This window comes from Carcharodon carcharias, chromosome 28 (assembly GCF_017639515.1).
Source record: "Carcharodon carcharias isolate sCarCar2 chromosome 28, sCarCar2.pri, whole genome shotgun sequence".
In the NCBI taxonomy this organism is placed as follows: Eukaryota; Metazoa; Chordata; class Chondrichthyes; order Lamniformes; family Lamnidae; genus Carcharodon; species Carcharodon carcharias.
The window spans coordinates 14013676-14041041 of NC_054494.1; the positions used below are offsets into that span (position 1 = coordinate 14013676).

The 27366-nt window shown below is 43.6% G+C and overlaps 1 protein-coding gene across 1 annotated transcript; it reads right to left on the reverse strand.

The window, feature by feature from the left end:
* Positions 1–12373: 12373 nt before the first annotated feature.
* LOC121270710 (placenta-specific protein 9-like) lies at positions 12374–25204 on the reverse strand. Its single transcript, XM_041176066.1, has 4 exons — positions 25027–25204; positions 19576–19655; positions 17665–17782; positions 12374–14563 (listed from the first exon to the last, which is right to left on the reverse strand). Exons 1-4 carry the CDS (start codon positions 25082–25084, stop codon positions 14553–14555), a joined length of 267 nt encoding a protein of 88 aa, XP_041032000.1. The 5' UTR covers positions 25085–25204; the 3' UTR covers positions 12374–14552.
* Between the last annotated feature and the right edge of the window lie 2162 nt (positions 25205–27366).

Consider the following 27366-nt stretch of genomic DNA (forward strand, 5'->3'; position numbering starts at 1 on the left):
CCTGATATATATTAACAATCTAGATCTTGGTATGCAGGGGACAATTTCAAAGTTTGATGATGATACGAAGCTTGGGAATGTTGTAGAGTGTTGTGAACTGCGAGGAGGACGGTGTGGAACTTCAAGAGGACATAGACAAGTTGGTGGAGTGGGCAGATATGTGGCAGATGAAGTTCAACGTGGAGAAGTGTGAGGTGATGCATTTTGGTAGGAAGAACATGGACAGACAACATAAAATAAGGGGTGGAATTTTGAAGGGGGTGCAGGAGCAGAAAGACTTGGGCCTATATGTGCATGGATGATTGAAGGTGGCAGGACAGGTGGAGATAGCAGTTAATAAAGCATAAAGTATGCTGGGCTTTATTAATAGGGGCACAAGAGCAGGGAGGTTATGCTGAATTTATATAAGCCCCTCGTTAGACCTCAGCTGGAATATTGAGTACCGTTCTGGGCACCATATTATAGGAAGGATGTGAACGCATTGGAGAGAGTGCAGAAGAGGTTTACAAGAATGGCCCCAAGAATGAGAAACTTCAGCTTTGAGGATAGATTGGAGAAGTGGGGACTGTTTTCCTTGGAGAGGAAAAGGCTAACAGGAGCCTTGATAGATGTTTTCAAAATCATGAGCGGGCTGGACAGAGTAGATAGGGAGAAGCTGTTCCCACTCCTAAAAGGATCAAGAATGAGAGGGCACGGATTTAAAGTGAGTTGCAAAAGAAGCAAATGTGATGTGAGAAAAAACATTTTCACACAGCGAGTGGTTCGGGTCTGGAATGTACTGCCTGGAAGTGTGGTGGAGGCAGGTTCAAATGAGGCATTCAAGAGGGCATTAGATGATTATTTGAATGGAAAAAATGCGCAGGGGTACGGGGAAAAGGCAGGGCAATGGCACTAGGTTATAAAGCTCATTCGGAGAGCCGGTACAGACACAATGGGCCGAATGGCCTCCTTCTGTGCAGTTAAGATTCTGTGATTACCTGGTGTACGTGTTACTCAAATTCATCTCTGCCAGAGTCACAAAATGGGTGATAGTGAATTGACAGCCCCATTTTACATTTGGGCCAGGATTTTCGTGCCCGTCGGCTTCAGCCAAGTTCAGTGGTATGAGCAGACAACATGGCGAGTAGGCCAAAAATCAGTTTTACAACGTCTGATTCTATCCTCCAAAGAAAATTGGACCGGGTGTGAAACAGGCTGCTGAATTGCCCATTTTGCGATGCTGCCCAAGTCGAATTTCATGCTAAATTCCCTCTGTTGCTCCTGCAACTAGGGATGAGCCTTGCAAGCATTAAACATATCCTGAGCATAATTGTTTTTAAAAAAGCAACGGCAGCCTGTATTATCCCCGAAGTAACATCTAAAAAAAGACAGATTATCTGGCCACTTATCTCATTGCTGTCTATGGGGCTTGGATATGCACAAATTGGCTGTTGTGTTTTCTACATTACGATGCTGACTATATTTCACAAGAAGCATTTTATTGGCTATAAAGCACTTGGGGACTTCTTGAGGTTGTAAAAGATGTTTTATGTTTCACCCCTGTGCTATTTCAATGGCAGATAAGACTCCTTCATCTGGTGGAGACATATTGCCTGTTACACCTAGCCTCCCCATTGTCATTCTATCTGTGAAAATGCTTGACAGCTGTTCCCTGTCAGCCTTTCATCGGAATATGATGAATCTGGCAGAGATGAGACGACAGCTGTTTTCATTAATGTGCTGGCATCTGTACGCATAGTTTTAATTTTCAATATTTTGGAAGATTCCTTCATATCTGAAATGGGGAGTTTTGAAGATAATATTTGATTCTCATTCCCCCACCTCCGGTTGCTATTTTTAAAAAAATCTTGTTCAGCAAGGTTTTGTGCTATGGGTTTAACCACAAAAGAAATCGGGTCAGGAATTCCCAAGCTTGTATCAGTTAGGAGCTTTACAGTCAGAGGACAAAGCACGTTTATCACAGCAGGCTGGGCTGCCTTCAAAGCCAAATTGCTTAAGTCGCCTGTTTACTGAGGCTATTTCAGTCAAATTCTGGGAGACGGCATCCATTTGCTGGGTCCCAGTGCTGACATGACTACATCCAGCTCCGTTGGAAAAAAATAAAAGCTGGGTCTAGAATTCATCTGCTGGGGCAAGGGAGCTGGATGTACTAAAGGAAAGAACTTACATTTATACAGTGCCTTCTACAACCTCAGGACATCCAGAAACACTTCACAGATAATGAAGTTTCACATGCTATCATGTAGAAAACACAGCAGCTGATTTATGCACAGCAAGATCCCACAAAAACGCAATAAGTTAAACGACCGGATAGACTGTGTTTTTTTTTTAAAGTGATGCTGGTTGATGGGTAAAAATTGACCGGGATGCCAGGGAGAACTTCCCTGGTCATCTTTGAATAGTGCCATGAGATCTTTTATATCCACCTAAGAGAGCGAGCAGGGCTTCACTTTGAAGTCTCGTCTGAAGGACAGCACCTCTGACAGTGCATCACTTCTTCAGTCAGCCTAGATTTTGTGCTCAAATCCCTGGAGCGGGGCTTGCATCTGCAGCCCTTTGACTCAGAGACAAGAGTGCTGCTGGGCTGGGCTAAGGCTGCCACCTGTAGGATAAAAACTGGGAGCCAACTTAATGTCCACCAAAATCTGACCTGAACAAGTGCTGGAATGTCACATATGAATAGGATGTATTTGACTGCGATGCCCTCACAGCTGAATAGCTGCCACTATTCGCTGCCTGAGCTCAGACATGCAGAGTGTGAATTCAGGTGAAATGAGGGACTATTGATGCATGAGGAGCTACTCCCCAGCACGTGTCAGCTTGTTCAGGAGAGGAGGAGGAGTGGCCGAAATATTTACAGGTTGATTCCACGGTTAGAAAGGCATAGCAAGCACTAGTTGGGAAATCATGGGTCCATTGTTTGTTATTGTTGTGTGGGTCTTAGATGTGGTAATCATGGGTCTGGCCTTAAATGCAATTCTGGAGGCAAGGCTGTTGGTAAATTTTGCCTTTTATTAAACATTATACTTCTTCTTTCATCGATCTTCTGACTGAGGTTTGGCCGCACCATGAACAATCTATTCTCCGCTGACCTTACTTCCTGTCCACCTTCTGACATTATCCATCCATGCCATCTTGGGTCTTCCTTGTGCACATTTTCCAGGGGCAAAATTTTTAGCTCAGCGGGCGGGCGCGCACCCAACCCAATCGAGCGTAAAATGACGCACGCTGACGTCGGGCGAACGTTCCAACATCAACGCGCAGTTGTGTGATATTTCGGTCGGCGGGCACGCGTCGGAGTTGGCCGTGCACACAGCAACAATTAAAAGGCCTATTAAAGCCATTTACAAGGTAATTAAAAGACATTTTTCGCTACCCGTCCAGCCTTATGGTTGGCGAGCAGGCAAAAAGCCAAAGCGGCCTTTGCACGTTTTAGGAAACCTCATCCATGGGCAGAATGAGGTTTCCTAAAGCAAATAAAAATAAAATAAAAATTTAATTAATAACATGTCCCTGCTCATGCGACAGAGTCGTACGAGGGGACATGTTTTATAACATTTTTCATTTATTACTTTTTGAAAGAAATCTTCATCTCCCTGAGGCAGCTCTGTGCCTCAGGGAGATTCTCAAGTGTGCACTCACGCACACGCATGAAGTTTGCGCTCACCCCGCTCACCCTCCTACCCCTGCCCGCACAGGCAGTGCTAAGCGCTACCACTCGCGTTTCATTATGGGTGGGCCTTAGTCGACCTGCCAGAATGTCCCCTTCCGGCCTCGATCACGGGCGGTGGTCTGCTTCCTGATCGCCCCCACCGAGCCCACCCGACAAGGGCAAAATTCTGCCCCGGATGTTTTGCCTTGCATTACCTCTTTTTCCAAACACTCCCCTCCTGGTCACATCATGAGTCTAAAGCATGTGAGCTTCCTTGATATCAGTGCCTCAAACAAATTCCTCTTAACACCAGCTCTCGCCAGCACCCACTTATTTGTCCGCTTGGCTGTCCATGGCACACGTAATATCCGTCTGAGTCCTTTCATTTCAATTGCTCTCATTCGAGCCTCATCACTCTTCTTGATGGTCCAGCTTTCACAGCCATACATTGTCACCAGCCAGACAAGGGCTTTCAGAAGATGAATTTTCATTGTAGTTGAGATGCTGTGGCTACTCTGTACTCTTTTAAGTGAGTTTACAACACCATGACCCATGTTAGGTCTAGACCGAATTCCTTTGGTAGACTGCACCTCCGCGATGAGTGACCCAAGAAAGCGGAAGATATCAACCTGTTCAAGCTGAACTCCATTAATCAGAATCTTGCCAGTCTTTCCACCCATCCCCATCCCCTTTATCTTGTTGACATTGATCAGGAGACTATATTTCTGGTTAACTTGATCAAGACGATCCACCAACTCCTGTAGCTCCTCCATTGAGTTAGCAAGCAGAATAATGTCATCAGCATATCGAAGAATTGAAAACTAGCCACCAGCCAATCGGTATCCCACTTTTGTACCCATCAAGTGTCTTTCTCATAACCATTCCTGCTAGGATGTTGAATAAATATGGTGAGAGGACACACCCCTGTCTTGCACCCTTTTTGACTCTGAACCATTCTGTGATGCTGCCGGCAACTCTGACCCTAGCTCGTTGCTTATGATAAAGCTTGGCTAGTAGGTCAATTAAATGTGGTGGGTATCCCATGTCTAACCTTGTCAGCCAGAATTTCTTGTTGAGACTGAATCGAATGCCTTCTCAAAATCAATGAAGCACGTGTGTATTGGCTGCTGTTCTTCTTGGACTTTGCACAGTATGACTCTAAGATTAGTGATTTGATCTCTGGTTCCTCTTCCTCGTCGAAATCCACATTGAACATTATTCTAACTATGTACAAAACAGACTCAGTACGTAGCTCGACATAGAACCATCACTCATCATGCTCTTGTCATGTGATCTTACATCACTGATAATGTAGTTAATATATTTGCATATTAATGATGATGTAGACTATATATGTACATATTAATTAATGCAAATAAAACCTGTAAATACCGATCTTCCTGCCCAGCAACCCCTTGCAATACCTCCCAACACCACAAATGAACCCGTTAGTTCAGCGCTTCGATTTTTTTTGATCAGTAAACAAGCAGAAAGATGCAGTACTAAACACAATCAAAACTTGAAGAAGCAGACCAGAGTTATACTCAACAGCTTGAACATCTGTAGGAATCTGGGTGCCAAAAAAAGTGCCTATTTTTCCTACGGAAGATCCAGACTCTTATCAGATATGCCAGATGCCTAGTGCAGTTTTCAATTCACTGGTTTACTAGTTCTGGATTACTACCCACCTCTTCTTAAAGGGTGGTGAAAGAATGGTCTATAATAACTTAGAAAAGTAAATTGGATTAATATGTGAAAGGAAAAATATAAGAAAGAACAGGAAAGTGAATTGGACACCTCTTTCAAAGAGCCAGCATAGGCACGATGGGCCAAATGGACTCCTTCTGTGTTGAATGACTTTGAAGTGCTGAAGCTGCTAGCTGCATATGCTCTGATTATTTCTGATTTGCAGTGTTACTTTTTTCTCATTTGACCAATGCAGGATGCATGTGCGTTTCAGTGATGCAAGGGGTTTGGAGTACAAGTTTAAAGAAATCTTGCTACAGTTGCACAAGGCTTTACTGAGATCAAACCTACTGTCTGCAGTTTTGGTCTCTGTATTTAAGGAAGATTAAATTTGCATTGGAGGCTGTACAGTGAAAGTTTACTAGATCGATCCTTGGGATGAGAGGGTTGTCCTTTGATGAGAGGCTGAGTAATGTGGGTCTATATTCTCTGGAGTTTAGAAGAATGAGAGGTGATCTCATTGAAAGATACAAGATTCTGAAGGGGCTTGGCAGGGTAGACATTGAGAGATTGTTTCTGCTGGTTGAGGAATCTAAAACACTGGGGCACAGTCTCTGGATAAGGAGACAATCATTTAGGACTTGGATGAGGAGAAATTTGTTCACTCAGAGGGTTGTGAATCTTTGGAATTCTGGGATGCTCCATTGTCGAATATGTTTAAGGCTGGGATAGACAGATTTTTGTTCTCTCAGGGAATTAAGGGATATGGGAGCGGGTAGGGAAGTGGATTTGAAGCCGAATTTCAGCCATGATCATATTGAGTGGCGGAGGAGGCTCGATGGGCCACTTGGTCCACTCCTGCTCCTAGTTTTTCTCTTCTTATGCAAAGTGTATGCATAGATATAGGTGTTGTTTGTGCTTCATGGAAATTCTTCCACAACACCTACTGTATTTGTACAATAATCCCTGATGAGTTAAAATTTCCCTTAAAATGTCAGGTCTACGAAAGCTGTACGCATATACGAAGGTTCTGACCCCAACTTCCCAAGCACTCGTGACTTTTTGGATCATTTCCAATTCCTGCAGAATCACTCCTGACATATAAAATCCTCTGGATGGCAGCAATTCATTGTGTGAAATGTTTTGAGATGATTGTGAAGCATATCTTAAGGAGTTATATGGAAGAATATGAAAAAACAAAATGGATTCTGCAATGGCGGTGATTTTGTTGTTTTATTCTTTCATGTGATGTGGGTGTTGCTAAGGGCAGCATTAATTGCCCATCCTGAGTTGCCTTTGAGAAGGTGGTGAGCCATCTTCTTAAACCACTGCAGTCCGTGTGGCGAAGGTACATCCATATTGCCATTGTGAATATATGAATTAGGAGCAGGAGTAGGCCACTTGGCCCCTTGAGCCTGTTCCGCCATTCAATAAGATCATGGCTAATCTGATTGTAAACTCAACCCCACATTCCTGCTTACCCCCGATAACCTTTCACCCTCTTGTTAATCAAGAATCTATCTAGCTCTGCCTTAAAAATATTCAAAAGGCTTCCACCACCTTTTGAGGAAGAAAGTTCCAAAGACTAACGATGCTCTGAGAAAAAAATTTCTCCTCATCTCAGTCTTAAATGAGCGACCCCTTGTTTTTAAACAGTGACCCCGAATTCTAGATTCTCCCACAAGAGGAAACATCCTCTGCACATCAACCCTGTCAAGACCCCTAAGGATCTTAAAGGTTTCAGTCAAGTCGCCACTTATTCTTCTAAATTCCAGTGAAGACAAGCCTAGCCTGTCTGACCTTTCCTCACAAGAAAACACACCCATTCCTTGTATTAGTCTAGTAAACCTTCTCTGACCTGCTTCTAAAGCATTTACATCTTTTCTTAAATAAGGAGATCAGTACTGTACACAATACTCCAGATGTGGTCTCACCAGTACCCTATACAACTGAAGCATAACATCCCTATTTTTGTTATCAATTCCCCTCACAATAAATGATATTCTGTTATCTTTCATAATTACTTGATGACCCAGCATAGTAGACTTTTGTGATTCATGCACTAGGATACCTAGATCCCTCTGAATCTCAGAGCTCTGCAACCTCTCACCATTTAAATAATAGGCTTCTTTTTTATTCAGCAATGTATGCTACCTCGACTACAGCTCCTCACGCCCTGCTTCCTTTAAGGACTCCATCCCATTCTCTCAGTTCCTTCGCTTCCGTCGCATCTGTTCTGATGATGCCACTTTCAAAAACAGTTCCTCTGACATGTCTTCCTTCTTCCTTAACCAAGGTTTTCCACCCACGGTGGTTGACAGGGCCCTCAACCGTGTTCAGCCCATCACCCGCGCATCCGCCCTCACACATTCCTCTCCCTCCCAGAACCATGATAGAGTCCCCCTTGTCCTCACTTATCACCCCACCAGCCTCCGCGTTCAAAGGATCATCCTCCGCCATTTCCGCCAACTCCAGCATGATGTCACCACCAAACACATCTTCCCTTCACCCCCCCGGCGGCTTTCCGCAGGGATTGTTCCCTCTAGAACACCCTGGTCCACTCCTCCATCATCCCCTACACCTAAACCCCTCCCACGGCACCTTCCCATGCAACCGCAGAAGGTGCAACACCTGCCCCTTTACTTCCCCCCTCCTCACTGTCCAAGGGCCCAAACACTCCTTTCATGTGAAGCGACGCTTCACTTGCACTTCCCTCAATTTAGTCTACTGCATTCACTGCTCCCAATGCGGTCTCCTCTACATTGGAGAGACCAAACGTAGACTGAGTGACCGCTTTGCGGAACACCTTCGGTCTGTCCGTAAGCATGATCCAGACCTACCTGTCACTTGCCATTTCAACACACCACCCTGCTCTCATGCCCACAAGTCCATCCTAGGCCTGCTGCAATGTTCCAGTGAAGCTCAACACAAGCTGGAGGAACAGCACCTCATCTTCTGACTAGGCACTTTACAGTCTTCCGGACTTATTATTGAGTTCAACAATTTCAGATCATGAACTCTCTCCTCCAGCCCCAGCCCCTTTCTGATCCCCCTTTTTCCAATAATTTATAATTTTTTTACAAATATATTTTCCTTTTCCCTATTTTTAAATTTATTTCGATCTATTGTTTCATCTCCACCTTTTAGCCCATTTCAATCCCTTCCCCCCACCTCACCCCCACTAGGGCCATCTGCCACTAGCTTGTCCTGCTTGCTACCCTTAATGTCCCCATTAGCACATCCTTTAGCTAATATCACCACCACCATCAACACCCCTTTGTCCTTTTGTCTATGACATCTTTGGCACTCTCTTCTTGGCCTCCACCTATCACTGGCCCCCTATCGAGCACTACCTGTCCCACCCCCCTCTACCAGCTTATATTTCATCTCATTTCTGTGTGTCTTAGTTCTGATGAAGGGTCATACAGACTTGAAACGTCAACTGTATCCCTCTCCACAGATGCTGTCAGACCTGCTGAGTTTTTCCAGGTATTTTTGTTTTTGTTCTTTTTTATTCTTCCTGCCAAAATGGACAATTTCACATTTACCCACATTATACTCGATTTGCCAGATCTTTGCCCACTCACTTAACCTATCTATGTCACTTTGTAGCTTCCTTATATCCTCTTCACAATTTACTTTCCTATCTTTGTGTCATCAGCAAATTTAGCAACCACTCCTTTGGTCCCTTCATCCAAGTCATTTATATAAATTATAAAAAGTTGAGGCCCCAACACTGATCCCTGTGGCACACCACTCATCACATCCTGCCAACCAGAAGAAAACCTATTTATGCCAACTCTGCTTCCTCTTCGCTAGCCACTCTTCTATCCCTGCCGATATGTTACCCCCTATACTATGAGTTTTTATCTTCCATAATAACCTTTGATATGGCACTTTATCAAATGCCTCCTGGAAACCTAAGTACTGGTTCCCCTTTATCCACAGCACATGTGACTCCTTCAAAGAACTCCAATAAATTGGTTAAACATGATTTCTCTTTCACAAAACCATGCTGACTCTGCCTGATTGCCTTGATTTTTTCTAAGTGCCCTGCCATAGCATCTTTAATAATAGCTTCTAATATTTTTCCTATAGCAGATGTTAGGCTAACTGGCCTGTAGTTTCCTGCTTTCTATCTCCCTCCCTTATTAAATAAAAAAATTACATTTGCTATTTTCCAATCTAATGGCACCTTCCTGGAATCTAGAGAATTTTTGGAAAATTAAAACCAATGCATCAACTATCTCACTAGCCACTTCTTTCAAGACCTTAGGGTGAAGTCCATTTGGTCCTGAAGATTTGTCAGCCTGCAGCCCCAACAATTTGCTCAATACCACTTCCCCGGTAATTGTAATTTTCCCGAGTCCCTCCCTCCCATCCATTTCCTTATTTACAGCTATTTCCAGAATGTTACTTGTGTCCTCTATAGTGAAGCCTGAAGCAAAATACCTGTGTAATTCATCTGCCATCTCCCTACTTTCCATTATCAATTCCCCAGACGCACTTTCTGCAGGACCAATGCTCACTTTGTTAACTCTTTTCTTATTTAAATATTTATAGAAACTCTTACTATCCCTCTTGATATTACCAGCTAGCTTCCTTTTGTACTCTAATTTTTCCCTCCTTATTAATCTTTTTGTCATTTTTTGCTGTTCTTTATATTCTTTCCTGGGAGTTCCTCGATTTTGACTCACTGACAGTGTAAGAATTTGCAAGTCAGAATGGTACGTGACTTGGAAGGGAATTTGCAGGTGGCAGTATTTCTATTGTCAAAATAGGTGAATTAAGATGGGTCAAAACAGTCTCCATCATCTATAATTTGCCTGGGAACTACTGGCCAGGCCAAAATTCAATAGCTCGGGACAAGCCAGCAGTTCAATCTGTCCCTTTTTAGTCTGTATGGCTTAGTGCAGCACCCTCAACTGCATTCATGGTCACTGGGGCATTTACATTCATGCATTGTTTCATTAGGAGGTACGATACTTTTGAAAGATTTCCTTCATTAAGATCCTTGAATATTTCCCAAGTCAATTGGCAGCCAAGTGTAAAAAAAACATACTCAAGTTATTTTGGCAAAATATTTCTCACCCTGATTAACAAGGAATTTCATTCGGACTGCGCCTTTATATATCTTTTTTCAATTGCATGGTCATGTTTTATGTTTGACTTAAGTGCCTGAAGTCTTTAGTTTCCTGTGTCTCATCGGAATGAACTTCAGAGGTTGGAAGTGGCATTTTGGTTTCAGAGCACTTCATTGTGAAGTAAGGGAAGGGGACAATAGAGAGAAGCAAACTTCACAGCAGGAAAGCCCAGTACCAATACAGATAATTTCCTCCCCTTCTACCCTAAAGAGACTTACTGTTACTGGGTGATGACTCCATGGATCCTGGCTGCCTCCTGCTCCCTTGTCCAACTAATTGTCCTTCATATGTGGTGAACCCTGACACTAACCTTTAGTGATAGTATAAAACGGGCAAAATAGCACCAGTCACCATTACTTTCCATTGGGCAGCCAACCAGGTTTCACCCCTTTTACACTTGAAATGACCCCGAGCTTGTTTGTTGGCTATCAGTCGAAGGTGGGCTGCACAGCAGATCACCTAAGCTCCACACAAGAGGTCAGAAGCTGGAATCAGAGCTTCCTTTACCCTCTAGCACCAGCACTGCTGCCCCAACTGGTATTGGCGAAACCTGCACCAATCTTGGGCCTCTGAGCTGCAACAAGTAATGCCGCTACCCACAAAGCTATTGGAAGGGGACACCTGTTGAGTGGGCCTGTCAATGCTAATTGGATATATTCTGGACGTTCTGTCACAAGACCAACTGCCCAGGCCCAGTCAAACAACCATCTTCCCCTCATCTCCAATATCTTTACAATAAATTTATTCAGAGAAAATTTTTTTTTAAAATCACAGCCAAAGGGGCCGATGATTTTCTTCTCCAGCAGCGATGTCCGAGAAATTCATCTTAAATTCCTGGAGACTCCAGGACAATTTTGGAAGGCTGGTAATGCTACCGCTCCTTCATGTTAGCACTGGGGAGGATTTTCCCCTCATCGGGCGGGTGGGCCTGGGAGCGGACGTGCAACAGTCCGCTGCCCGCGATCAGGCCCCAACCGCGATTTCACACTGGCTGGCCGATTGATGGCCAGCCAGTGTGAATTGCGCAATGAATTGCTCAGCATTGCCTGGGTTGGGGTGGGGGGGGGGGAAGGAGGGTGAGTGCAGAAGTCAGTGCGCTCAATGAAAGCTCCCTGAAGGCACAGAGCTGACTCAGAGAGCTGAAGATTTCCACAGTAAAAATAAAGTTTTAAAAAATAAGGAAAACACGTCCCCTCATGTGACTCTGTCACATGAGCAGGGACATGTTGCAAATGAGTAGTAAAAGTTTTTTTTTAAATCATTGATTGAAACCTCATCCCATCCAAGGATGATGTTTTGCAAAAAGTGCAAAGGCCGCTTGGCCTATTCGCCCACCCGCCAACCGAACGGTTCGATGGGTAGCGAAAAATTCCATATAATTAATTGATTAGGGGCCTTAATAAGCCTCTTAGTTGTTGGCGGGCACGCACTACTGCCTCTTGTGCGTGGCCGCCGAGCGAAACATCGTGAGAGCGCGCAATGATATCGGGACGCTCACCCGAGGTCATCGCGCACCAGTTTACTCCCGTTTGGGTCAGGTGCACGCCCACCCGCTGAGGGAAAAGTTCTGCCTGTTGACATTTTTTTCCCCCTTCTTCAACTAAGTAATACTTAGCTGCCATTGTTCTATCAATATACCTATTAGGGAAGGTTGAACAGGCTGGGGCCCTTCTCTGTAGAAAACAGAAGTTCTGATAAGCTGATCGAGGTCTTCAAAATTATGAAACGTTTTTACAGGGTAGGCATAAAGATGTTTCCACTTTCGGGCAAGACCAGGACTAAGGACCATAAAGATAATAAAGTCATCAATTAAACCAATAGGGAGTCCAAGAGAAACTTCTTCACCCAGAGAGTGGTCGGAATGTGGATCACAACAACAACAACAACTTGCATTTATATAACATCTTTAATGTAGTTAAAAAGTTCCAGCGTGCTTCACAAGAGCAGTGGCAAAGAAAATTTAACATTGAACTGCATATGGAGATATTAGGGCAGGTGACCAAAAGTTTGGTTAAAAGAGCAGGTTTCAAGGAGAGTCCCAAAGGAGGAAACAGAGGTGGAGAGGTTTACTGAGGTAATTCCAGAACTTAGGGCCTTGGCAACTGAAGGGACGATGCCAATGCTACAGTGATTAAAATTGGGGATACTCAAGAGGCCAGAATTGGAGGAGCACAGATATCTCAGAGGGTTGTGAGGCTGGAGGAGGTTAAAGAGATAGGAAGGGGTGAGGCCATGGAGGGATTTGAAAACAAGGTTGAGAATTTTAAAATCAAAGCGTTGCTTGACCGGGAGCCATTGTAGGTCAGCGAGCAGAGGGCTGAGTGGCATTTTTGTCTTACGTTTGAGTGTTAGGATATAGCCTGCAAAGTTTTGGATGAACTTAGGTTTATGCAGGCCGGAATATTGGAGACCAGGTCAGGACTGCATTGGGAGAGTCAAGTACAGAGATAACAAAGGCTTGGCTGAGGGTTTCAGCAGCAGATCACCTGAGACCATGGTTGGAGTTGGGTGATGTTACAGGGGTGGAAATAGCATCTTAGCGATAGGACGAATATGAGGTCAGAAGTTCATCACAGGGTCAAATATGACACAAGGTGGCATACAGTCTGGTTTAGCCTCAGGTAGCTGTTCAGGTGAGGGATGGAGTAGATGGCTAGAGAATGGAGTTTGTGGTGAAGCTCAAAGAAGATCATTTCAATCTTACCAATTATTTAATAGGAGGAAGTCTCTGCTCATCCAGTACTTGATGTCAGTCTGATAATTTAGAGACAGTGGAGGGGACGAGTGTGAGGGAGAGCTGGGTGTCATCAGCATACATGTGAAAAGCAACACAGTGTTTTAGGATGGCTGAGGGGCAGCATGTAGACAAGAAATAAGAGAGTGCCAAGGTTAGTTGTTTGGGGGACACCAAAGGTAATGGTGCAGGAGTGGAAAAGGTCATTGCTGGTGTTTGGCTGGTTATGAGTGAATAAATAGGCATAGAACTGGGCGGGTGCAGTTCCACCCAGCTGGACAACAGTAGAGAGACATTGGGGGCAGCTGGCATGGTCAACCATGTCAAAGGCTGCAGAGAGGTCAAAAAGGATGATGAGGGATAGTTTACGATGGGCACAGTAACATAGGATGTTATTTATGACTTTGATAAGAGACACTGCCCTACTGTGACAGGGATGTAAACCTGGTTAGAGATATTTAAACATGGAATTTCAGGAAGCACAGGCACAGATTTGGAAGTCAACACCACATTCAGTTACTCCGGAGATTGGAAAGAAGGTGGTAGTTTGTAAGGACAGAGAGATAAAGGGTTGTTTTTTTTTAGGAGAGGTGTCATGATGTAGATTTGAAGGGGAGAGGGACAGTAACTGAGGAAAGAGAACCACTAATAATATGAGTTGAGGAGCATTTGAACAAATAGCATAGATGCATTTAAAGGGAAGCTAGGAATGAACATGAGGAAGAAAGGAATAGTAGGATATTTGATGGGGTTAGATGAAAAAGGGTGGAAGGAAGCTTGTGTGGTGCATAAACACTGGTATTAATCAGTTGGACATAATGGCTTGTTTCTGTTCTGTACATACTTTGTATTCCTACACAAAATCACAATTTTTTTCCTCAGCAACAAACCTTCAGTCCTTTGAAATTGTTCACATAGGACAGGCTGGGTTATATGTCTGGTGTTCACTGGAGATGTGGTACCAGCAAAACTATCCAGTATCAAATTAGTGGATTACTGCTGCAACTCATCTTGTAATTATTTTTCAAAGAAATTTCAAAAAGTGAGAGTAAATCAAACTAAGGTAAAGAAAACTGCCAAACTTAACCTAGGCCCAGTGAGGACTGCAAATTTTAGAGGCTCCCACGTCACCCTGGTAACGGATGCTCCAAGTCCAATGAACATCCAGCAGTTGCTCAATATAGCCCCATGCAAGGAACACGACACAGTTTATATTGGAAATAGCTGTTGCAATCAATAACAGACACATTTTTTAAATGTCATTTTACTGATATGTTTCTTGATGCAAGTATTGTTCTACGACTGCCTTTCAGAATGGAGAGTGGCATCGTGATGTTCAGTGCAAACCTGGTGAATATGAAAATAATGGGAGTTAGACAGAGATCAACCACTTGATTTGTTATCCAGTTTTATTCTCCCCTCCCATATTCATAGTGCCGACTGATTCCAGGGTCCAGCCCTCTAGCCCTTCATCCTAATATATGACCACAGTGAGAATTAGCTGGCTGCTTAAGAATGAGGGCCTCATGGTTGGGCTTGATCCTAGCAACTTATTTCAGCCTGATCCTGCCCTTGTCCAACATCCAGATGTTGAATGCACATATATCCCCCCGCAAACATACATGCATATACCTGCACACATACAATGTACCTACATGTGCAAACACACACAAACATACATGCATTTACCTGTACATGCACACATATACGCTTATACCTGCATGTACATACACACACATACATACATGTGCATGCACACACACATACATACTTGCATGCCTGTGCATGCACCCACACACACACTTATATCTGCATGTACAGACACTCACAGACACACACAAATGTACTCATGCAAGAACACACAAACATACACACACATACTTGTGCATGCAGATAAATACAAATGCACCTATGCTTGCACGCACACACATATATGCATATACCTGTGCATGCGCACAGGTTTATACCTATATGTACACATAAATGTACATATGCAACACACAAACATACATACATGCAACTGCGTGTATTCACACTCACACTCAGGCAGGAGTTGCTGCAGCCCGGTAAAGGCCAGCTAACTCACCACAAACCGGGGATGGAATTTTTGGCCCTTCTGGTAACACATCAGGGGTGGGATTTTCCAGCTCCTACACCACCGGGCATCATCGCGGGTGAGACAGGAAAAGTTGGGAAGCTGTTGACTTTTAACGGTTCTCCAAATTTTCCCGTCCTACCCACTAGTGACGACGCCCGCCAGTGTCGGGGCTGGAAAATCCCACCCCAGGTGTTGCATTTCCTAAATTAACCCTCAACAAAGCCTCTTTTAGAGGCTGCCCTCACCCATGCTCGCACTCACCCACACCACAAAACCCCAGCTCCTTTTCCAAGAACAGAACTCCTTGCTCGGAACATCCACAGGTGCCAGCTATCATCCAACACTTGCTCCAATGGCCTTTCTTCCCATGAACTAAGAGAGTGAGTGTCAGGGAGGGGTAGTTGTTTCTGTGAATTAAACATATGCTGCGGCCAGCATAATAGTACATGGGCTCATGTACCAGGCAACCCCTCGATCTTACTGCCTGAGTCCATTGAATATATAAAAACAAATAGGTGAGTAGGAGGCATCGGCTGTCAGATTAGGGGATTGAGAAGTCTACCTCCAAGCACAGCAGTGTTACTCTTTTCCATTTCACTCACCAGCCATACTCATCCCTTAATTAGTGCCAAATCAGGGTCTGGTTTGCATCTTGTGCTCACGGCTGCTAATATGTGGTCAAGCTTTATTGAATACCATATATACTCATGTAAAAGTTGAATTATTTTTAGGCTAAAAGTTAGGGGGTTGACTTTTATATGGGTAATGTTTTCAAGAGGCCTACTTTTAACTAACGGTAATGGGGGAAGCCATTATTGAGATGCACGGAGACACCTGATTAGTATTCTCATCATTTGAAATCCTGTCTATGAACAATCCTAAACCGTGGAACTTATCTTTGCTTCCAAACACATTGCCAGGGCTTAATCAATTCTTCATATACCAGCTAGCTGCTACAGGGCTATGGGCCGGGTGCAGGAAGGTGGGATTAGAAAGGGCACCTGGGTGTCCTCAGGTTGGCATGGACAAGATGGGCTGAATGGCCTCCTTCTATGCTGTAACTTTTCTATGGTTTCTATGGTTCTAGCTAACCGTCACAATGAGGATTCTTTTTTCTGGTTCCATGACCGTTGAACTGGACATGGAGCTCCCAGTCTTTCAGGGAGAATGGCGCTTGGTTCCAGATTGATCAGCTCTAACTGTGCTCATCGGGTGTTGGGCGAGCGTAATGACCCGTCAACATGGTGCTCCCACCAAAATCCCATAGAGGCACCAAGCTCGGGGCTGCTCCCGGATACGGTTTCATCAGGCTGTGCTCCAGCTTCAGAGAGCCTCCCCGACCCCAACCCCCACCCCTCACAGGCCTGGAGAGGAAGTGGCAGCATCGACTGGGCCTGCAGTTTCAATACTGCTTGGAGGTCAGAAAAGGGAAGGGTCGCGCCATTGGAAAATATCTCGCTGATGGTTCCCAGCCTTTGACCTAAGCCTTGGTGCAGGGGGATTGCACTGAATCAGCATGTGCGAGGGACGATGGTGACCAGAAATCCAGAGGTCCCGGTTAATGCTCTGGAGATATGGGTACAAATCCAACCACAGCTGTTGGTGGAATTTAAGTTCAATCAATAAAATCTGGAATTGAAAGCTAGTCTCAGTAACGGTGACCATGAAACTATCATTGATTGTGGCAAAAACCTATCTGATTTACTAATGTCCTTTTGGGGAAGGAAATCTGTCATTCTTACCTGGTCTGGCCTACATGTGACTCCAGACCCACAGCAATGTGGTTGATTCTTAACTGCCCTTGGAAATGGCCTAGCAAGCCACTCAGTTCAAGGGCAATTAGGGATGGGCAACAAATTCTGGTTTGCCAGCAGCACCCACATCCCATGAAAGAACAAATTTTAAAAATGAATTGTTTTAATGAATAATGAATTGAGGTACGTGAAAAATTAAGGATTGTTTGGCCAAAAGTTGGGGGGTGGGGTCGAATTTTACACAAGATTGACTATTACTTGAGCATATATGGTATATAAATACGAATTATGATTTCAACTAGCCTCTAGTGGGTATGGGCCCAAAATACAAACCAACTAAGGGTCACCAGTATGTCCGGTGAGTGAAATGGAAAAGTGTGACTGGTAGGCTAGGTCAAATTTATCAGAACAGAGTAGCGGGCACTTGACTCTGTGTTGAACCAGTGCAGCACAGCGCCTGTCAGTGCTTTCATGCTGATTCTTGGTGCCTGAAATGGGAACGTGATCCATCTCCCAGCGCTAACAGCCCTCAGCCCAACGACAACGAATTCACTCATATCAAAAGGAAAGGAAGTTACTTGACAAACCGTATTCACCATTCTCAAAAATGTCCATGGTTGGTGCTCCCAGTTGAAGTGGGGGGTTTGAAGCCTCGATGAATCTGAGCAGGGCAGATATTTCAGCTTCCAAGTGATTGACCGTTTGTTCTATATTCTGAAGTAAACGAGAGAGGGAGAGGAAAAAAGGAAGCAACATCAATCAAAATTCATCTACCACTGGCCAGTAAGAGAAAGAACTTGCATTTATATGGTGCCTTTCACAATCTCAAGATGTCCCAAAGTGCTTTACAGCCAATGAAGTACTTTTGAAATGTGGGAAACATGGCAGCCAATTTGTGCACAGCAAGGTCCCATAACTCAGCAATGAAATAACGACCTAATGTCTGTCCCATTGTCATTTCCATTTGTCTTGACATTTAATTATTCCTGCCTTCCATCCTGCCACAATTCTTCCCTTTTGTTCTTTCCCCTCCTTTCACTGCCTCTATACTTGCCTCTAACTGTTTCTAATTCTGGCAAATGGTCATCAACCTGAAATATTAATTGTTTCTCTCTCCTCAGATGCTGCCCGACCTGCTTTCCAGAATTTTCTGGTTTTCGTTCAGGTTTCCAACATCCGCAGTATTTTGCTTTTGCATTAATGGCAAGATAATTTATTTTTTAGTGATATGAGTTGAGGCCAGGACACTGGGGAGAACGCCCCTTCATTTCTAGGAGTGCCCTGGAATCTTTCATATTCAGCTAAGATGGATTGTTTAATATTTCACCTGAAAGATGCTCCCTCATTACTGTACTGTCAGCCAATATTCTGTGCTTAATTCACTGGAGTGGACTTGAACCCCCAATCATCTGATTCAGAGGCAAAAGTGCTGGCCGCTGAGCCATAACCAACACTGAATAACCCCCACCTAAAGTGTTAACCTATAACCTCTTTTAAACATTCAGCAGTTGACTACATTTCCAACATGTTTTGCTTTTATTTGTTTTTTTTAAAATTGGAGATTGAAACATGTCCTTTTGTTTATCCTGTGGAAAGGATTAAATGAAATACTGGGGAGACTAAACACGGACTTGGTGACCGCTTTGCGGAACACCTTCGCTCGGCCCGCAAGCATGACCCCGACCTTCCTGTTGCTTGCCATTTCAATTCACCATTCCTGCTCTCGTGCTCACATTTCTGTCCTCGGCCTGCTACAATGTTCCAGTGAAACCCAACACAAGCTGGAAGAACAACACCTCATCTTCCGATTAGGCACTTTAAAGCTTTCTGGACTCAACATTGAATTCAACAATGTCAGACCATGAACTCTGTCCTCCATTTTGATTCCCCCCACCCCCCCGGCCCATGGCCAGCCTGTATCTTGTTCTCATGTTTTGCTTTCAGACAGCACTGATCCTTTTTCTGCTATTAACACCTTCTGCTATTTTGCTTTCAGACAGTTCTGACCTTTATTCCACTATTAACACTTGCTTTAGTCTTTAATACTACCACTCCCTTTGTCTTGTGTTCCATGACATCTTTGTCATTAGATTTCTCCTGACCTCCAACCTATCCCTGATCTTTTATTTTGCTCCACCTACCCTCCACCTCTTTTTCAACAACATAAAACCCATCACCTTCTTACTGCTCTCTAGTTCTGGAGAAGAGTCAAATTGGACTCAAAATGTGAACTCTGTTTCTCTCTCCACAGATGATGCCAGACCTACTGAGTTTTCCCAGCATTTTTTTGTTTTTATTTCAGATTTTAAACATCAGCAGTATTTTGCTTTTATGTTAGGTGAAACGGGCTGGGTGGAGACTCATGTGGAGCATGAATTGCAGGCATGGATCAGTTGGGCCAAATGTAACCACAATGTAAATTCTCTGCGAGCATCCATTATAGCATCTCTTATACGTACCATAACCTAGTGTTGCTACACTCAAAACAGGGAATTGGCTTTTGTTACCTTTTCTACAATATCCAACCGTTTGTGGAGTGCCTTGTCACGCTCGCACCAGTCTGTGTCATCCCTCTGTGGGTCTGCTTCTGAAACAAGCAGTGCCATTGTTGAATTAATACATTTTCTTCTTTCCACTGTTCATCTTCCATCTGACTCACTCATTTTGCCTCTTTCCAGCAGTTCAGGTAGTAAACGGTAGCAGATGTAACTAAGAACACTTCACCATATGTGAAAATGAATTCTTTTAAGCTCATGTTCCACTGTAATCTGAGCGCTGCCACTCTTTCGTTGCTTTCTATCATAATAAAGTGTTTCTCCAGAGAACAAAATATAAATGCTTGGGGAAATCTAGGTGTAACTAAAAAAAGTCTGTACGCTGCCTTTTAACCTCCAGTTACCTGTGCTGGCACATAATATTCATCGTTACAGCAACGTTACTTTTCTGTGTCCTGTATTATTACACAGCTATCTTACCAATAGGAACTGGCCTTTCGCCACATTAACACTGGCAATAGAAGCTCATCCAGTTGGGGCAATTCCCCAACCCCACTCTTCCAAAAGGGATCCAAGCTCACACGGAGCAAAGGATCATAACCCCTATTGCAACATAATTTCCATAGCAACAGGAAGTACTCGCTGGGCAGCATTTTCCCATCAGCAAGTGGGGGGGTGCGTCTGCTTGCTGGCGTCCCAATGTCACTGCAGGTCATTTAGCTCGGCGGGTGCGCAGCTGACTCGGCTGCGCGCCCGCCAAACTGTCAAAGGTTTATTAAGGCCTGTAAAAAGTAATTAAAGTAATTAACTGAGCTGCCCGTCCACCCTTAAGGCTGGAGGGCAGGCGAAGAGCCCAGGCGGCCTTTGCATTTTTCATGGGTGGGATGAGGTTTCATGAAGGGTTTATTATTTAAATAAGATTTTTTGAAATAAATAATGGACATATCCCAGCTCACGTGACAGTTTCACATGAGGGGACATGTCCTTAAATTTTTTACCCACCTTATTCAAATTTCAATAACTTAAACAAATTGTGCCTCAGGGAGATCGCTGCGCTCTTTTGCGTGCATGTGCGAAAGAGTGCAGGGAACCAGTCAGGGAATTCCACCACCCCCCCCCCCCGCACAGGGAGCGCTCAGCGCTCTGGGCGCGCATCACAATGGGCAGGCCTTAATTGGCCCACCCATGTAAAATGGCAGTGTGGACCTGATCGGGGGCGCCGATTGAGTTCGCGCCCGCCCCCGCACAACCCCCTCCACGGGGGAAAATTTCTGGCCATTGTGTTATTATCATAGCAACAGGAATTAACAAAAGGCCAGTCAGCCCAACATTGATGTTGGAAATTTTTAAATAAGCCACACAAATTTAATCGGCATTTGGAAAAATATGGGTTAACAAACAAAAGCCAGCACAGATTTGTTTAAGGCAAATTGTGATTGACTAACTTGATTAAGCAACAGAAGTGTGGATGAGGGCAGTTTGACGGATGTGCCAAGGACCTTCCAAAGCCTCTTCTATCACCTTGAAGGACAAGGGTGGCAGATGCATGGGGATAACACCACCTGCAAGTTCCCCTCAAGCCACAGACCTTCCTGACTTGGAACGATATCACATGGTATCACCGTCGATGGGTCAAAATCCTGGAACTCCCTCCTTAACAGCACTGTGGGTGTACCTACACTACATCGGACTGCAGCAGTTCAAGCAGGCAGCTCACCACCACCTTCTCAAGGGCAATTTGGGATGGACAATAAATGCTGGCCTAGCCAGTGACATGAAAGAATAAACTATTAAAAAAAATGTGCATATGGACTTTCAAAAGACACTTGATAAAGTGCTGAATCATAAACTTCTTTGCATAATGGAAGCCCATGGGATTAAAAGGATGGTGGCTACATAATTAGCTAAGGATCAGAAAGTAGAGAGTAATGATTGTTTTTCAGACTGGAGAGAAGATTACAGTGGTGTCCCTCAGGGGTTAGTTTAAAGGCCACTGCACTTTTTGATATATATTAGTAAAAAGAAAAAAATAAAGACTTGCATTTATGTAGCACCTTTCATGACCACAGAATGTCCCAAAGTGCTTTACAGAATGTCCAAAAGTGCATTTACACCTAGATTTCACCTAGAGGTGAATAACTAGAGGTATTCAAAATGAAATGATTTTCGAAGTGTAATCTCGGAAACAGAGCACACAGCAAGCTCTCACAAACAGCAATGTGAAAATGTCCAGATAATCTGTTTTTGTGATGTTGATTGAGGAATAAATATTGGCCAGAACTCCCCTACTCTTCTTCAAAGTTTTTTTTATATTTGTTCATGGGATGTGAACGTCGCTGGCACGGGCAGTATTTATTGCCCATCCCCAAGTGCCTCTAGGAAATGGTAAAATAGCATCATGAGATCTTCTACATCCACCTGAGAGACAGATGGGACCTTGGTTTAATGTCTCAACCGATAGATAGCACTCCCTTAGTACTGTACTGGAGCATCAGTCATGGTTTTTGTGCTCAATTCCTTGAGTGGGATTTGAACCCACAACTTCCATGATTCTTAGTCAAAATTGCCACCAACTGAGCTGCAACTTTATGATCTCGGGTTAGGCATACAAAGCCTAATTTCAAAGTTTGCAGACGCTACATATTCGGAAATATAGCAAACAGTGAAGAGGATAGCAACAGGTTTGAGGTGGATATAGAAAGGGTGGTGAAATCGGCAGACACATGGCAGATGAAATTTAACATGGAGAAGCGCGAAGCGATTCATTTTGATAAGAATTAGGTGAAGCAATATAAACTAAATAGTACAATTTTAAAGGGATGCAAGAAGAGAGGGAGCAGGGAATGTATGCACATACATCTTTGAAGGTGCCAGGACAAGGTGAGAAGGTTGTGAAAAAAGACATATGGGATCTTTGACTTTATAAATAAAGGAATACAGTGCAAAAGCAAGAAAGTTATGCTAAACCTTTATGCAGCATTGGTTAGGCCAGAGTTGGAGTATTGCAGCCAGTTCTGGGCACCATACTATAGGAAGAATGTCAAGGCTATAGAGAGGGCACAGAGGAACTTTACTAGAATGGTACCAGGGATGAAAGACTTCAGTTATCTCGAGGAGTTATTCTCTTCAAGCAGGGGAGATTTGATAGAGGTATTCAAAATCATGAATGGTTTTGATTGAATAAATAAGGAGAATCTGTTTCCAGTGACAGAGTGATCACTAGCCAGAGGACACAGATTTAAGGCAATTAACAAAAGAACAGGAGCTGAGACAAGGAAAACATCTTTTACGCAGAGTTGTTGTAATCGGGAATGCATTGGCTGAAAGGAAGCAGATTCAATAATAATTTTCACAAGGGAATTGGATAAATATTTGAAGGACAGCAGAGTGGGACTAAATGGATAGCCCTTTCAAACCACTGGCATAGGCATGATGGGCTGAATGGTCTCCTTCTATGTTGTGTCATACAATTGCATCATTATCTTAGCAATGGCTGATTATTATCTATTTGTCATAACTAGTAGAACTGCATTGTCTCTTGTGTTGTGTGACCTATGTTCCTGAATGATAGTTATGGACTCAGATGTTGTTTTGGGTGTCCAGACTATATCTGAATGCGAATGTCCACAGGCCTCACTACAAAAAGGTTGCATCAAGTATTTGAATTCCAATTCACAGAATAACCAAAACAAAAAGACTCTGCAAACCACTCGGACTCCAGGAGCTGCTGCACTGTGCAAGCAATCCCAGTGCACTGAGGTACTTCCCTGCAAACAAATACCAGCAACAAACTGCAAAACAACATCTGAAAATGTATTTTTTTGCCATTTCCTGATTTAAACTTTCTTAAAGCTCTCAAAATCCTTACTCCTTCCGAGATTCCCCAATTTTTCAGTTGGTTAATTCACTGGATGATATGGTACAGCACCAGGTAAATCCCAACTTGGATCCTTGCTAGGCAGAACAATGATGTCTAATTAGGCTTTTAAATCTAAATTCATTATTCTTTTTAAACAAAATGTGTATGTTAACATCAACCAGAAGATAGTGTGAAATACAATTACCCTTTTTAAAGACCTTTGGACAACCAGGAAGAATACCCTAGGTTCAATGCTATGCACAGGTGTCAGCATCAGAGGGCTCCCTACACCAAAGTAAGCAAGACGTCAGCTGGACCAGCCCGAAGAACTAGGGCTGAGATTCGGGCAGGCCATGGGCCATTCACAGTAATTTCTTCACCAGGTCTGAATACCAAGAATACTTAAAATGCACACAACAGAACTATTAAGAGGCATTATCTTCGGCACAGATTCAGACTCTGTTACGTTATCTTAAAAATTAGGTTGTAAAGTGTAAAAAGAGCAATGTAATCAAAAAGACTTTGCAATGCGAAGCATTTGCACATGGGGAAGTTATAACGGTGGAATGCAACAAAGACAAAATAATAAAAGTATGTTGTGGTGAGTATTATAATGATGATTAAAGTGTAATCCATTAATAATTAGTGTAAGAAAAGCAAGTTACAGTAAGGGGGATATGCCCACTGCAATGCAGTTACATTATAATTAAGGTGCTGTGAAGGGCTCCACCTTGTAATTAATGTGAAATGTAATGAAGGTTCAAGACTTGGAAACTGGCTTTGATCAGGCAGTCCTGGGCCACACTAGGAGTTTAGAGTTCTCCGTTTCTCCTCCAACAGCTCCGTGACATGTTTAGAGACTAATCTGACCTGACATGTATTGGGGACTGAGACCACTGTCTCTCATAAGTTACCCCTGGAGTATACAGAGGAACTGGGAGCTGACACTGTTTCCTATAGTCACCCCTGGGGCACATTGGGGACTGAGACCAATATCTCCAATTGCTACCACTGAAAATCTGGGGATACTAATTCCCATAGTCGCCCTTAGCATGAGGAACTGGGCACACTTGTCTTCCATAGTCACCCCTGGGATATACAAAGCAACTGTTTGGCATTTTGGACCCCTCCGGATAATGGATTGGGATAGTGTCGAGTAAACACTCGACTCTGCAGAATCTAGCCCCACCCCTCAATCATCCCTTTATCCAAAATCTGTTTTCTCCCTCTTATATGCCTTATTTCTTAATTTACATTTTCTCTCAACCAAACACGTTTCTCTTTCAATGTTTTGAACTTGTCTGCTGTTTGGTTCTCTCCTTCCAATTTTCAGCATTGCCTTATTTCTCTCTTCGTTCTCAAACAATTAGTACCTTAAAATGTTTCCATGTTCCTCATACCACCCGGAGCTTTAAATCCAACAAAAAATGAAACAAGTTCACCAAAAAAAGAAGAGAAATAGGAACGTAAGAAGCAAATCACACTGGGGGGGGGGGGGGGGTAGTAATGTTTACTTCATCACGGGGTTGGTTAAATAAATAAATCCCAAGAAACGTTTTAAAGACCCGAACAATCCAGAAGTGACTCCAGTGACCATCACCTACCAGTCGCGGCCAGTCCAAGAAGCAACAAGATTCCAGATACAGCCCACACGCCCCGCATGTTGAACTCAGCCTCGATCACTGGGTTTTTCAGTCCCCCTCTGTCCTGTCTTCAGAATCTCAACCTGGCAGGGAGAAAGAGGGGGTTGGGTGGGGGGGGGGCGAAGACTTGTGCTGGATATCTTCCAGGTTCCAGCTCCAAACTGCGCCCTTCCGTTTGAATTGCTGGCTGTGGTTGTATAAGTCATTAACCGCTCCTACCCTGGGAGTGGTCTGTAGCTTTATCACTCCTCACAGCTTTTATTTTGATTGTAGCAGCCCTGGAAACTATTGCTAATAGCTCGAGTGAGATTGGAATGTTTTTCTTTGACCAGCCAGGTGTTTGACTAAGGAATCCTATTTGATAGAGTTTCCGGGAGAATGAGAGGTGGAGGGGGGGGGGGGGGGGGGGTGGCGGGAGAGAGAAGCTTAATTTTAATTTTCACTATTGGGGCAATAAAGCCTGAACCCCGTTTGCCCTTACAGGTATATGTAAAATATTTCATGGCACTACTCAAAGAAGAACAGGGAGTTCTCCCCAGTGCCCATGGCCAGTAATTATCCCTCAACCAATACTTAAAAACAACTTAAATGATCATTATCTCATTGATGTTTGTGGGATCTTGCTCTGCGCAAATTGGCTGCTACATTACAACAGGACAATGAGTTTATGACTCTGACCATAAGGGCAGTCACAGTTGATCCCAACCCCTGATACTTCCATCAGAGAGAAGTTGAGAGTGGCCATGGGGAATCAGGAAACCCTGCTTGAGTTTCCCTATCCACGCATGCTTAAGTCATTTGTAGCCTCTCACCTGTTGCCCTTCCTGAGATCAGCACAGACTGTGGACCAAACCATATGTGGGAACATCTTACACAGTATGGCACAGTACTTGGAATCTTCCTACCCTGCAAGACTGAGTACCACATAACATTACAGTATTCCCTCTCCAGGGAGGGTGTGAACCAGTTTCCTTTCATAGTCAACATATTGATTTATAAACATTAGGCAGAGGCCACAGTTTAAATATCCCAGGCATCAGATACTGTTTAATTCACCGTATGAGCAGGAATATAAAGCTAGTGATTTTTGTGAGGGGATTGAGTGACGAGCCCTATGTGTTCTGGTAAATTTAGAAAATAAACGCTTTACTGTAATCAGCCCTAATAAACTTGGACTCAAACAATGGCTGTTTACTTCAAGAACTGACACTGAACCAGGAAATAAGGGAATTCAACCATCACAGGCAAGAGGTTTACTGTTCAGGAAGAATTATGGAAACTCTCACACAACCCATAAAGTCTTGGCCCTATTTCTTATGTTCTTTATTGCAGTGAGTCTTTGGAATTCTCTGTCCCAGAGGGCTGTGGAGGCTGAGTCATAGAGTATGTTCAAGAGTAAGATCGATAGATTTCTACATATTAAAAACACCAAGGGATACGGGGATAGTGCAGGAAAATGGTGTTGAAGTAGAAGATCAACCATAATCTCATTGAATGGCAGAGCAGGCTCGAAGGGCTGAATGGCCATTCCTGCTCCTATTTCTTATGATCTTATGTCAGAGCATTTCAAGAGGCTGATGGCATTTGATCATAGCCCAGTGGTGGACTGAAAAAGCCTAATACTTTTATCCATCTTCAAGATGAGATGTTAAACCAATTGAGGTTTGCCTCCTCAATTGGCAAAAATGATCCCAAGGCATTAATTTGAAGAGGAGCAAGGGAGTTCTTCCCAGTCTCCTTGTCAATTTTTGTTTCTCTAACAACCTCACCAGTGACAGATTACCCTGGTCATCATATTGCTGTTTGTGCGAGCTTGCTGTACATAAATTGGCTGCCGTGTTTGTTACATTACAATAGTGACTACACTTCAAAAGTGTAACAAAGGCTGTAAAGTGCTTTGAAACATCCTTGTTTTGTTGGGTTGTCGGCACATATGGTCTGTACTGTTTAGACATCATTAAGCAGCCTTGCAGCAGTTACCGAGAAGTCTTTATGAACATTATTGAACAATGTACATATTTACAGTAGAGGGTACAGTTATGGAAAGGGCTCCATGACATGTCCTTACATGTTGCTTCCTGGCTCTACACTGCTGACCAAAGCTCCAGGTCAGGTGCCTCCTTACATCACTGGTGTGCAGTGCTGTCCTCAGTCCCAGGTTACCCCTTAATGTACTGGGTTCTTCTACTACAATCCTGGGGGCATGAAAGGTGTTATATAAATGCAAGACTTTCTTTCTGCTATTAATTAGAATTAAACATTCAACTTGATTATAAATCAGAACTGGAGATTTTTGCCTCG

Coding starts and splice junctions, on each gene's coding strand:
- LOC121270710 (XM_041176066.1), bottom strand. CDS start 25,084: ATGCGGGGCGTGTGGGCTGTATCTGGAATCTTGTTGCTTCTTGGACTG. Junction 19,656..25,026: donor TCTTGGACTGGCCGCGACTG/GTAGGTGATGGT, acceptor TGCTTGTTTCAG/AAGCAGACCCACAGAGGGAT. Junction 17,783..19,575: donor GGTTGGATATTGTAGAAAAG/GTAACAAAAGCC, acceptor CGTTTACTTCAG/AATATAGAACAAACGGTCAA.